The 12,926-nt window shown below is 46.1% G+C and overlaps 1 protein-coding gene across 6 annotated transcripts in view; it reads right to left on the reverse strand.

Annotated features, from left to right (window-relative positions):
• LOC129383488 (uncharacterized) overlaps positions 1 to 12,926 on the reverse strand; it is a 97,673-nt gene that overhangs the window by 17,171 nt on the left and 67,576 nt on the right. For all 6 annotated transcript variants that reach the window (XR_011895990.1, XR_011895992.1, XR_011895991.1 and 3 more), the window contains one exon: positions 4,614 to 4,703. Coding sequence is in view for 3 of the 6 variants with exons in the window: in XM_072289691.1 (XP_072145792.1) it covers positions 4,614 to 4,703 (90 nt within the window). In the remaining 3 variants the exon portion in view is untranslated. The remainder of the gene's footprint in view (positions 1 to 4,613; positions 4,704 to 12,926) is intronic.

The following is a 12,926-nucleotide window of genomic DNA, read 5'->3' on the forward strand; positions in this document are numbered from 1 at the left end:
ATCGATCTTGCCTTTGAAGTTTCCAGGCCCCTGCCTGAATCTTGCGGGCCTCAACTCTGCAAATTTTAACGCTTTTTCTGTCAGACACGTAGTTATCTATAATGGGGTTTTTACAAGGAAGTTTTCTGTACCGCAGTTTAAGCATCAATTTCAGTCACAGCTGTTGACAGTAAAATTGGGTGCACTGTATCAGGGAAGAAGCAGCAGTGTAATCCGTGAACCGTTTTGTGCATAAACAAACATGCACAAATTGGACGTAACAAAGTGCACAAGGGACACTACACAGGCAACAAAAAATTAAACACATCGAACGCACATGGCCCAATCTACCGGAGGTAAAGTTTTATTACAGCGTTAAACTAAATGATTTATGACTAGAGGCGATGTATACTATTTTGTACACGTTCATGTATGCAACAAAGAATCAGGCACCACCCCTGCCCATTCACATAATGCATGGCTAAATCAAAGAAAAGTATCGCAAAGTATGGGTGAAATATAATTTCCCGTTGGCGACACACACCAGTGTGCCTCAAGATGTCTGTCAGGCGACATCAGACTTTTATGTTTTATGGAGAAATGGTACTTAGTTGGGCAGATTGGTATGCTAGGCAAATCAGTGGGCTTTAGCGGTGCCAGTGAGTCGACATTATACACTTAGGTATTATGTACGAAATTATTCAGTATTTATTATAATAACCATCGGCGTACTTGGTTAACATGTTAAGAGTGCACAAGCCATTTTGATAGTAGTTTCAGCACGTAATTCTAGGCGCAAATATATCCGTCGAGGTTGCAAGCGACTCGACTGGAAGCCTTCGACAAGGTCTTTACACCGCGGAATTCAAGCGTGAGCTTCGCAATGCTACTCATGGTGTTGGGTTTCCACTATCATCACGGCATAAAAACACGCCGCGTGCGAGCTCCGAAGCGGCCAATAGTGTATGCGAATCAAAATATAGAGCATTCAAGTCGAAATATTGTTACGGGAAGAAACGCACGTGTATTCAAGCTAGCTTTTAACCGCTGAGCAAGCGCGCTTCGAAAAGCGTTAGTTCCAGATCTTCGTCTTTCAGACCACAATATGAGTATTATGCCAATAATACAGACTGTTCATATATATTGACGCTGTCGCGTACTTCGACGGCAATTTCGAACTGGTAGCCAAGGTCGTTGTGCACTTGAGAGACAGAACGATGCGCTCAAACCATCGTGCATGAACAAACCCTGCTAATTTAATTTAGGTGCACATAAGAAATGTCTTCCGAATCTTATCAATCGTATTGCAACGGAAAGTGATGCATTAACCCCGGCTAAAAAGGAAGACAGCAATGTTTGCTCACTAAGAAGAAGCACTACCTGGCATCCCCACGCGATACAATAAACGCATCTTCTTTGCACCTGTGCACTCATGCAGCTCTCTTCTTTTATTGCGATAGCAATCAGATAGGCATTCTAGGCGCATTTCTCTCATCGCCGTCATCCGTGATGTACCGTATAAAGTCGAAGAGCGATAACGCCGTCACCGCACCCTAAGTTGTATGTGCGAGTTATAGCATGCGAGCGGAGCCGAGGTTCGCGGCTGAATTTTGCGCACGCCAGGGTGGAAAGCGGCGAGGAAGTGCGCCGTGTTCCGTCGAGCGCAAGCAAACGGCGGCAGAGGAGGGAGGAGCGGCGGTGTTGTATATTCGAGGTAGCAACTGCGTATTGCGCGGCCGCGCGCTCCCTGTCTTGAAAGCTGTCTGCGTTGGGGATTGGGTCCAGGCTGCAGAGGTGCGCCAAAAGATCATACGTTTGTGCGTGCAACCTTCTCGCCGCTCAGTTAGCGTCGAAGCGATAGACAGTACGAACGTCACTTCGCTCGCTGCTGCCGCCTTCGTCTTTAGGGCTAAAATGCGACGTTTTTGTTCGTTACAGCGTAATAACAAGTATTTTGGTTTAGGTGCCCCTCATGCATTTCTGTATCCGCTGTCCTGCTTGCCCGGTGAACATATCAGTGGTCTTGACTCCGGAATAAGAGACCCACTTTTCCAAAATAGTACGCTGTTCGCCTTCTGCATCATATCAACCATGCAAACGACAATAAAACACAACTCAGCGGATGTGGCCGCTCCGCCTAGCGCGACCGCCGAACACCACTGTATAGCTGCGTGGCATTCGCTTGTCGCCATATTCTACTTGACTGGCTTGCCAGCATTCATCTAGGAGACCTGCGTGGGCGAGAGGTTGGTAATTTTGATTCAACTGCACTAGACACAGGTGCAGTAATTTTAGAATTCTTAGTTCTCATTGCACTGCACAATTACGCACAAGGCTAGCGCGCATATGCATTTATTCTTGATTAACTTACGCTGCTACCGATATATATATATATATATATATATATATATATATATATATATATATATATATATATATATATATATATATATATATATATATATATATGATACACCTAGTGGCTGTCTTACGGCCTAACCTTGGAAATGGCCTCACTGCCTCTTTTTAGCGAGTCCTCCGATGTGAAAGGTGGTGGGTGCGAATCGAGAGCCCTCAGTCTTGCGCCCGAATCCTGTCTCGCCATTTTGTACCCGTCTGTGTCGCATGTGCGGGCGCCACAGCGAAGCAACCGTCAAATTCTTGCAACGACTTCCACACTTGTATGCATTTTACTCCTTTTAAGCAAAAGGTTTGAGTTTTATGGACTAAAGCTACCATGACCCTGAGTGAGCTCTCCAACACCTCTACTCCCGCTTAGATTGGCTAGCGCAAAGCCGAGCTAAGCCTTTCTGAACGCTGAGCGCGAGGCTAAATTTGGCACCGATTGCATCAAGCGTGCCGTGACAGCGCCGCTGTTACTGAAGGCCACTCATGAATTACCGAATAATGTTTCTTTTTTTTCTTTCCACAACCAAGCCAAAGCAAGGCACATGTGTAGTATTGTTGCAAACGATAACCAATAATACTAATAAGTATATTCGTTGCGTGGTGTTTACCAAGCGACCCTCTAAGAAACGCGACCTGGAAGAAGTTTTATGTGGAAAAGCTATCGAAGCCAATTATCTTTTTTTCCCCATTCCGTGGAAGACGTAAACATTGAATAATATAGGGTAAAAATCTGCATCCTACACAAGAATGAACTGCAATCTTTCGTGGACTACTTAGATGGCGCCGAGCCGTCCATCACGGTTACGATTGAAGAAGAAAAGGAGGGGGACCTCCCCTTTCTGGGCACGCTGGTAGACTTCATTCTAGCAACCTGGTATTCAGGGTATTCCTAGAGCCAGCCTAATGTGCCACGCAGCTGCACTGTGACGCGGTTCACCCGACGACGCACAAACGCTTAGTTGTGCGGTCGCTAGTTCCACAGCCACAAAGCACTAGTTCCGAAGACAAGATTTTTCAGGAGGTACTCACGATAACTGAAGCAGAACTGGCGAGGAATGGTCATCCTGCGTACTTTATTCACAACGCAGTGGAGACCTTCATGAACATTCAGCAGATGGCCGACCAAGTGGCAGATGCTTTAGTATCAACAACAGCGCGGTGATGTGCCGTATATTAAGGTATAAAAGAAGCCGTAGTTCGTATTTTTAGGAAATGTGGCTTACAGATCGGGCGTGCGTCGACAAGCAAGCTAAAATGTTACCGTGTGCATGTCAAGATACCACTCCTATGAGCAAGTGTTTCTGACGAAGTCGACAAAAGATTGGTTGTGGAAAATTCTCTCAGGCATCTTGACAGCACACGAATCATGTCACTAAATATCGCGCAATGAAAAACGTGCTCGTTAAAGATACCGAAAAGACGCGCGTAATATAAAATGGGGGGATGTGCGTACGGTCGCCATAGAAGAGAGCCTAATGACAAGGCGGACTATTGAATTTTTAATTATTCAAATCACAACTATCACCAAAAACAGATGCTTAGCACGAACAATAGATGTACTCCCTAAAATGGTGTGGTTCGCTCACGACAACCCAAGAACTCTCAGCTTAGTCTGCTTTTACGATGGGCAAGGGATCCGCAAGGAATTTGAAAAAAAAAGTGTTTTAACTTCTGCCTAATTATTGTGTGGTAATTATTTTGTCTTAGAAGGTCAGAGCTATATTTGCATATTGTAAGGGTTTAGTAAATTGTATCCTTGAGGTTGAGCTTAAGCAACGCTGGATATTATCAACATTGAGTCAGAGATTAAAACGACCATTCTGAAATGCCTTTAGGCTAAGCCGATATAACGAGGCACTAAGTGAGGTGATGACAGCTCTTTCGCACAAAACAAAAGCAAGCGTTTTATCTATATCAGTCATTGTATTCACGAAAGCAATGGTGACCCTCGAAATTGTCACGTGGTGAACGACTGCTACGAAGGGCCAACTATCACACACGCGTCATGCCATTACTGAGAATGAATGAGAAGCATCGCGAAATTTAGCATTTACAGGAGTCTACAACTAATATAAAGCGCTTGTGTCTAAGAAGAGGAGCACATAGAACATGCACCTTATTTTGTGACATATTTTTTTTATTTTCATTGTCGCTCCTCAATTTCACTGTAATCCTCTTGATAAGAATCTTGTATCATTAGCCAGCCATAAGTATGAAGCTCTTACCAGGTAAATGTGTCCCAGCGACAAAGCATTTTTCATTAGCATAATAGATATTGTAGCTTCCAGACACTCGGGGGTCCACTTGGTGTGCAGCTGCAATAATTTGAAGAAGCCTTTAGAAGAGCTTATGTAAGGGGTAATCATTGCAATATAAGAAACCCCTCTATGACCCTGGAATACCGCACTGGAATTCGGAACACGCCCCTGGTTGCACAAAAGAAAGATGGGTGGCGGGAGGAGAGAGCTGAGAGGGAGCACGTACTGCTGTGTTTGGTGAAGCGCGTGTCGTGCACTTCTTGTTGTGGGACAAACTGTTGTAATTCGTATTTTATACGTCCTACACGGCAAGTTGAGTGATATGTGCGCAATAGCACGCGTGAGTTTGTATCACTTTTCAACTTCATTGCCCTTTCACTTGGCTCTCACGCCCTTGTTGCTCTTGAACAACGCATCCAATGTACCCGTATATCCTAATATATATACATAACTAAAAGGGGTAGAGTGGGGCCTACCATTCCAGTCACTCAATTCCGGGCAGTCGAGGTCCACGTAATCCGACATCTTTTACATCTCCCGCATGGCGAGAGTTGGACGATTCCCCATTCCTATACTGGCGGAGTTGATCCATTCTTTCCTTCCCATGCCAGTAAACTACCAGTTTCTTTATCACTGTTAAATACTTGGTATTGTCTGCCTATAGTACCTCAAAACATATCTTTGAAATCTTAAAGGCGTTAGAGCAACCTGATATATTATTTCTTCGCAAAATAAACATTATATCTGCCTCTTATCTCCACAGGGCGTTGTTGTCTGTAATTTTTCTCATATTTAGTATTAAATAATAACTAGAAGGGAAACATGCGCAAGCTCGCGGTAATTCATGTTTTCGAAAGTAACAGCACTAAATGGACAAGGACTTAGGCAAAGAAGAACACGACACGGGCGCTGACTCACAGCTGATGTTAATTTGAAGAGATAGCACATTTATGGACATTCCCCGAGAGGGCAACAACTGCGCGGCTGCACGTGCGCAGCAGAAGCGAATATTATAAGCCTTAAGTCAATTTAAGTTTCGGTAAAAATCTATTTCCCTAGGCGGCCTCAAGATATTAATGAGCGCTCAAAGAAGCGTTCAGATAACTCGCGGATGGTAGAGAACGTCCCTGCTCAATACAGTACCCATTACTAAGGGACCTCACTTCACAAACAAACATACAACATGAATAATCAAAATAATAAACACGTCTAAGAGGACTACACAAAGAAATAACAAAAACACAATTACTTAAATTGTATCGTGTGACTTTATTAAATAGCACCAACAAACATATGCTAGCTAAGCGTGCTAAAAGTCCCGAATATGTGACCTCAATATGCGAAAAATATGACATAAACACCGCTTGCTTTCTAAGTAATCCACCATTTCTCTGACCCTGTAATTATTCAAAAACTATTTTCATTCGAATAAAGCAAGTTTTAAAAAAATCCTGCACAACTGTGCAAATCCATAATCTAGCTACATTTTTCTGTAACTTTGTTGCCTAACATAATTGGCTGAACGTTGAAGAACCCCAGGTTAACAAAATTGATCCGGAGGAACTTAACACAACGTGCCTCATAGTCAGATTTTGCATTTGGAGCGTAATTCCAAGATCACGTTTTTAAACGCAAACACCACACACATTGTCATGATTTGGCAGGCGATATATTTTTTTTTCTTTTCTATCTCCTAGCATATTAAGCAACCCTCTTTCTTGTAGGACACGTCTTCGACCTCCTGTTATCGTGCTTTCTGAACATCTGACAGTGTGCAAAAGATGTGGTTGGCGTTTCAAGTTAGCGCGGACTCGTGCAGGTTGCAACCATTTGCGACGACGTTCTTGGCCTCCATCTTTTTGTCGCAGTTCAACCTTTCTCTAGACAAACCAAATAATGTTTTACTATTTGAAGTCAAAGTGCTTAAATAAACTTCAACCTTGCAATACAAACAGGTTTCCGCGTCTTCAGAAGTGTAGAATCCGCACGAAAAATATTTTGCTGTTTATAATTACGCGGCCAAAGTAGTCACATATAGGTAGATATAATATTACCGATAAGACGAATACAATACGTTGGTCAAGCCTAGTATTGACCCTTTTCGGGGTGATTCCGTAGGCGCTGCCATGTTTGATCACGTGGTGACGCATCCATCGCTCGCCTCAACCGCCTCCGTTGCCTCCGCGTTTATAATGGGTGTGTATGACACCGGTGCGGCTTAGCGAACATCTATTTCTGTAGATATCGTAGACGGTGACTGGGTAGACGACATGAAGCTTTGCCCACAGCTTCATAGAACATGCAAAAGCGCTTTGGAAGATGCTATGTATGTTATGTTAAGATGCTGTGAAGATGTTATGTCCAAATGGCGCCAGCAGCGTATATGGTTTTTGTCTTAAAAGCAAGGCTAAATATCTATTCCCACCTACCTAAATCTTTCGCTCATGAATTGAATGAGGATTAATGTGGTTCGCTCTTAGTTCTTTATTTGGAATATATATTGAAGCAGAGCTTGTCACATTTCTGACTCAGCAAATTTCTTTCGTGCGGTCACTAGCTGATTATTTCTGCCTAATCACTCGCAGGTGTGTTCAGTTCCGATAGATTTGTTTTTGCTGCGCGCAACGCTTAAAATGTAGCCGTTTTGTATATTGTAATACCTTGTAGCAAATACGTATTATCACTCGTAACTCGCTTACTCTTGTGGACCGTCACGAAGCATTCTGCTTCGACCATTGGTGTGCTATTGCTGTAGTCCGTCATTTCTTGTGCATATGTGGTGCTTGTATAGTCAAACGTGCGCCCATTCACTTATTGATACGTTGGCGATAGAGTGGGCGTAAGATACCGTGCCAGTTGGGGTAACTGTGTGCAGATACAGTGCGCCAAACGTACTATGACAGGAAGCGGCGCTACTGCCTATGTCGGGGTTTAACGAGTGGTACTCACTTTTGCCAACGTTCTGGGGCTGAAGTTTATTTCTATGCAGGACGAAGGCCTGCCCCAGCGATCGCCAATCAATCTCGTTTGCGCTAGTTCATTTCAAGCTATGCCTGCAAATTTCTCAATTTACCTCCCCACATAATTTTCTCCCATTCTCCGCTCTGCTTCTCTTCCCTTGTCACCCATTTTGAAACTCTAACGTCCCAGCGGTTGTATGCTTTACCTACGGCCTACATGGCCTCGCCACCTTCCTATTATTAGTAAATAATGAAATCAATAAAAGAGCACCATACAAGAGATACAATAACTATTGTTAAAAGCAAAAGAAAATGTTTGGTTCGAGCGTTTCGCGGAACATGATAAGCAACCCCGATGACAAATTCTTGGGTAGCAGAAACTATGAGTTCACAAGCTAATAGCACATGCTTATGCAAAAACAACAGATTAGATGCCAGTCCCACCCGCTCTGCGTGTCCTTTCTGCTTTCTTATGTACCAGCTATATTTGCTCTAAATTTACCGCGACAAACGGCCACTGCATTCTCTACTCTACGTTCTGCAAGCTACTCCAGTCCACGAAGTCATATTCCGAGTATAGTTCAGCCTGGGATGAATTTTTCCTTTCGGCGACGCCACTAAGCTCCGAGTCTCTCTATTGTATTTTGTATGTTCTGTCAGTGCCCGCGAAACGCAGCCAACGGAGCACCAATCTCGTCCATGTTGTTGGGAAAGCACCACTCGATCCTAGTGCGAATGCTGACGCATCCGTCCACAGTTTTCTGGGAAGCTCGGGATCAGAGATAGCCAGGACTGGTGCTTCTGCCAGCGTCCTTTTGAGCTGCTCCCACTCACGCTCGTGAACTACGCCTTCTTACACAATGTATCGCGTTTTTAGTCGTCGACGAACGGAGGATGCAACGGGCTACCAAGAGAGCAGCACTGTGTGCAACCAAGAGTGACGCTGTGCGCAGGCGCGGCAGTGAATACGTTACTTGTTTTCAATAAAGCAGTCTTCATGTGGCTACCATCGTCGGCCGTACGTGCAAACAACCGCTAGTAGCCCAAAGTATTTGCGCCACTGAGTCAGAGCAGAATACGTCACGACCACAGCATGACGAGCGTCAGATCACGAAGCTGGATAGACGAAGGTTGAACTACCACTAGGAATCACTATGGCGGTGTGACAACGAATACATGACGACGGTGGCTTGACGACGAGTGTATGACGAGTGTCAGATGACAAGCGGCAATGATAGCGATGCAACTACCGATGCAATGCGATGCAACTTCTAACGATTCAACTTCATGCGGCCACCATCGTCGGCCGTACGTGCAAACAACCACTAGTAGCCCAAAGTATTTGCGCCACTGAGTCAGAGCAGAATACGTCACGACCACAGCATGACGAGCGTCAGATCACGAAGCTGGATAGACGAAGGTTGAACTACCACTAGGAATCACTATGGCGGTGTGACAACGAACACATGACGACGGTGGCTTGACGACAAGTGTATGACGAGTGTCAGATGACAAGCGGCAATGATGGCGATGCAACTACCGATGCAATGCGCTGCAACTTCATGCGATGCAACTAGCGATGCAACTTCTAGCGATGCAACTTCATGCGGCCACCATCGTCGGCCGTACGTGCAAACAACCACTAGTAGCCCAAAGTATTTGCGCCACTGAGTCAGAGCAGAATACGTCACGACCACAGCATGACGAGCGTCAGATCACGAAGCTGGATAGACGAAGGTTGAACTACCACTAGGAATCACTATGGCGGTGTGACAACGAACACATGACGACGGTGGCTTGACGACAAGTGTATGACGAGTGTCAGATGACAAGCGGCAATGATGGCGATGCAACTACCGATGCAATGCGCTGCAACTTCATGCGATGCAACTAGCGATGCAACTTCTAGCGATGCAACTTCATGCGGCCACCATCGTCGGCCGTACGTGCAAACAACCACTAGTAGCCCAAAGTATTTGCGCCACTGAGTCAGAGCAAAATACGTCACGACCACAGCATGACGAGCGTCAGATCACGAAGCTGGATAGACGAAGGTTGAACTACCACTAGGAATCACTATGGCGGTGTGACAACGAATACATGACTACGGTGGCTTGACGACGAGTGTATGACGAGTGTCAGATGACAAGCGGCAATTATAGCGATGCAACTACCGCGACAGCATCACATCCACGAGCCCGTACACACTTTCGTTATATATTAGACAACTTGGGTGAATGGTTTGGTGTCGAAGCCGTGACGACGACGACATGAACATAGTAGTATCGCGATGCTGCAATGACGGCAATGGAATGCCCACGACCGAATGAAGACATGGAGCACATACTTAGCGGCCTAAGCAGGTAGACAACTTTGGCCATTGGGTCGGCATGACAAGACAGACAGACAGACAGACAGACAGACAGACAGACAGACAGACAGACAGACAGACAGATAGACAGATAGATAGATAGATAGATAGATAGACACAGATAGATAGATAGATAGATAGATAGATAGATAGATAGATAGATAGATAGATAGATAGATAGACACAGATAGATAGATAGATAGATAGATAGATAGATAGATAGATAGATAGATAGATAGATAGATAGATAGATAGATAGATAGATAGATAGATAGATAGATAGATAGATAGATAGATAGATAGATAGATAGATAGATAGATAGATAGATAGATCTTGTGAAAACAGTTGAGGTCAAAGAATGCTGTTTGTATTATTACATTTGCAAACCTAATTTACTTCCGCTTGCCATGTGAGCCCACACGATGCACCCACGGTTCCTCTGAATTACTGAATTAGCACGGCTTCATAGAAAATATAGGCGCTACTACAACAACGGTTCATTTTACAATCTACGCCAAATGCAATGCGCTCTGGAATGCGCAATAGAGTTACCTAAAATCTGTAGGCTACATTAAGTAGAGGCACTTACAAAATAGTAAACCAGCCTACTTTATGGTTTAATATTGTTACGTGTGGAAAGACACAGACGAGAGATGCTATTTACACGCTATTTACACTGGAGCCAGGCAGCCAGGCTGACACTCGCTGGTGCCGAGGGCACCGACCAACTTCTTCGTCGTTCTCGCGGCTGCTCGTCTCTCGCGGAATCATATCGTAATATTATCCCCCGGCGGCAAAAGCACCGTCACGGTGGTGCTGTTAAATATCCAAGGGGCATGGAGAGTTGTAGGGATTGAGTCGGGCAACGTGGACAATGTCACTGGTTGTCACAGCGGAGGACGTCGTGGGCGTGGCTAGAACGATTTCATAGGTGACATCGGTCACTTTGCGTATCACGCGATATGGGCCTGTGTAACAGAAAAGCAGTTTTTCACAAAGGCCGACTTTACGCGATGGGGACCAAAGCAACACGAGGGCTCCGGGCACAAAATGGACATCACGGTGACGGAGGTCGTAGCGTTGTTTCTGCTTGTCTTGATACACTTGTAGACGAGCGCGCGCAAGTTGGCGAGCATGGTCAGCATGGGCGATTGCATCACGGGCATAATCGCTAGTTGAAGCTGTGGCGGACGGAAGCACAGTGTCCAGTGGTAGCGTCGGCTCGCGGCCATACAAGAGGTAAAAGGGGGAAAAGCCAGCAGTTTCGAGACGGGAAGAGTTATATGCAAAGGTAATGTAAGGTAGAGCCAGGTCCCAGTCACGGTGGTCGTCTGAAACGTATTTGGATAGCATGTCTGTAAGGGTGCGGTTCAAACGCTCAGTGAGGCCGTTCGTTTGGGGGTGGTAGGAGGTGGTAAATTTATGCTGTATTGAGCAGGCACGCATGATGTCGTCAATGACTTTGGCCAAAAAGGTGCCGCCGCGGTCTGTAAGCAATTGACGCGGAGCACCATGCATCAATATAATATCATGTAGCAGGAAGTCCGCAACATCAGTTGCACAACTGGTCGGAAGAGCACAGGTTACGGCGTAGCGGGTCGCGTAGTCCACCGCGACTGCAACCCACTTGTTTCCTGATGTAGATTCCGGAAATGGGCCGAGAAGGTCCAAGCCGACACGATGGAAGGGCTCGGCAGGGATGTCGAGCGGCTGCAGGTAACCAGCGGGGAGCTGGGAAGGCTTCTTGCGTCGTTGGCAAAGTTCACAAGCGGCGATGTAACGTCGTACGGAACGGGCAAGGCCCGGCCAGAAAAAACGGCGACGTACACGGTCATAGGTTCGAGATACGCCGAGGTGTCCTGCCGTTGGTGCGTCGTGAAGCTCTTCTAGAACGGTGGAGCGGAGGTGTTTAGGTACTACAAGCAGGAACTCAGAGCCGTCTGGATGAAGGTTACGACGGTACAGAGTACCGTCGCGGAGGACGAAGAGGCGTAGAGTAGCATCGGCCGGAGAGTGTTCAAAACGGTCGATGAGTGCTCTGATGTAGGCGTCACGGCTTTGCTCATCGGCGAAATGAAGCAGCTGGGATACCGAGAATACGCAAGAAGCACTGGCAATATTGGAGGAGTCAGAGTCGTCAACAGGGTAACGCGACAAACTGTCAGCGTCTTGGTGCAGGCGGCCAGACTTGTACACCACGGAATATGAAAATTCCTGTAGCCTCAAAGCCCATCGACCAAGCCGGCCTGTAGGATCTTTTAGCGATGAGAGCCAGCAAAGAGCATGATGGTCAGTGACTACGGAAAAAGGGCGACCGTAAAGGTAAGGACGGAACTTTGCAACCGCCCAGACAACAGCAAGGCATTCGCGTTCCGTAATGGAATAGTTGCGCTCCGATGGTGCTAGGAGGCCGCTCGCATAAGCAATAACGCGATCCTTGCCATGCTGACGCTGGGCTAAGACGGCGCCTACGCCATGACCGCTGGCATCTGTACGTAATTCTGTAGGGTCATCAGGGTCGAAGTGGGCAAGAATGGGTGGTGAGGTTAGAAGAGTGACGAGACGAGAGAAGGCGGCGGCTTCTGCAGTACCCCAGGAGAAGTGCACGCCTTTCTTCAAAAGATTAGTTAGGGGCCTAGCAATTGTCGCAAAATCTGGAACAAAACGACGAAAGTACGAGCACAGCCCTACAAAACTTCGAACGTCTGCGGCTGTCTTCGGAACCGGAAACTCTCGGACAGCGCGAGTTTTGTCGGGGTCAGGCTGTACTCCGGAAGCGTCAACTAGATGGCCCAGAAGAGTAATTTGTCGGTGGCCAAAACGACATTTCGATGAGTTCAGTTGAAGCTTCGCCTTTCGAAATACATCAAGTATAGTTGTGAGACGCTCAAGGTGAGTGTCGAACGTTGGCAAGAAGACGATGACGTCGTCGAGGTAGCAGAGGCATG

Source organism: Dermacentor andersoni, chromosome 8, assembly GCF_023375885.2.
Source record: "Dermacentor andersoni chromosome 8, qqDerAnde1_hic_scaffold, whole genome shotgun sequence".
Lineage (NCBI taxonomy): Eukaryota > Metazoa > Arthropoda > Arachnida > Ixodida > Ixodidae > Dermacentor > Dermacentor andersoni.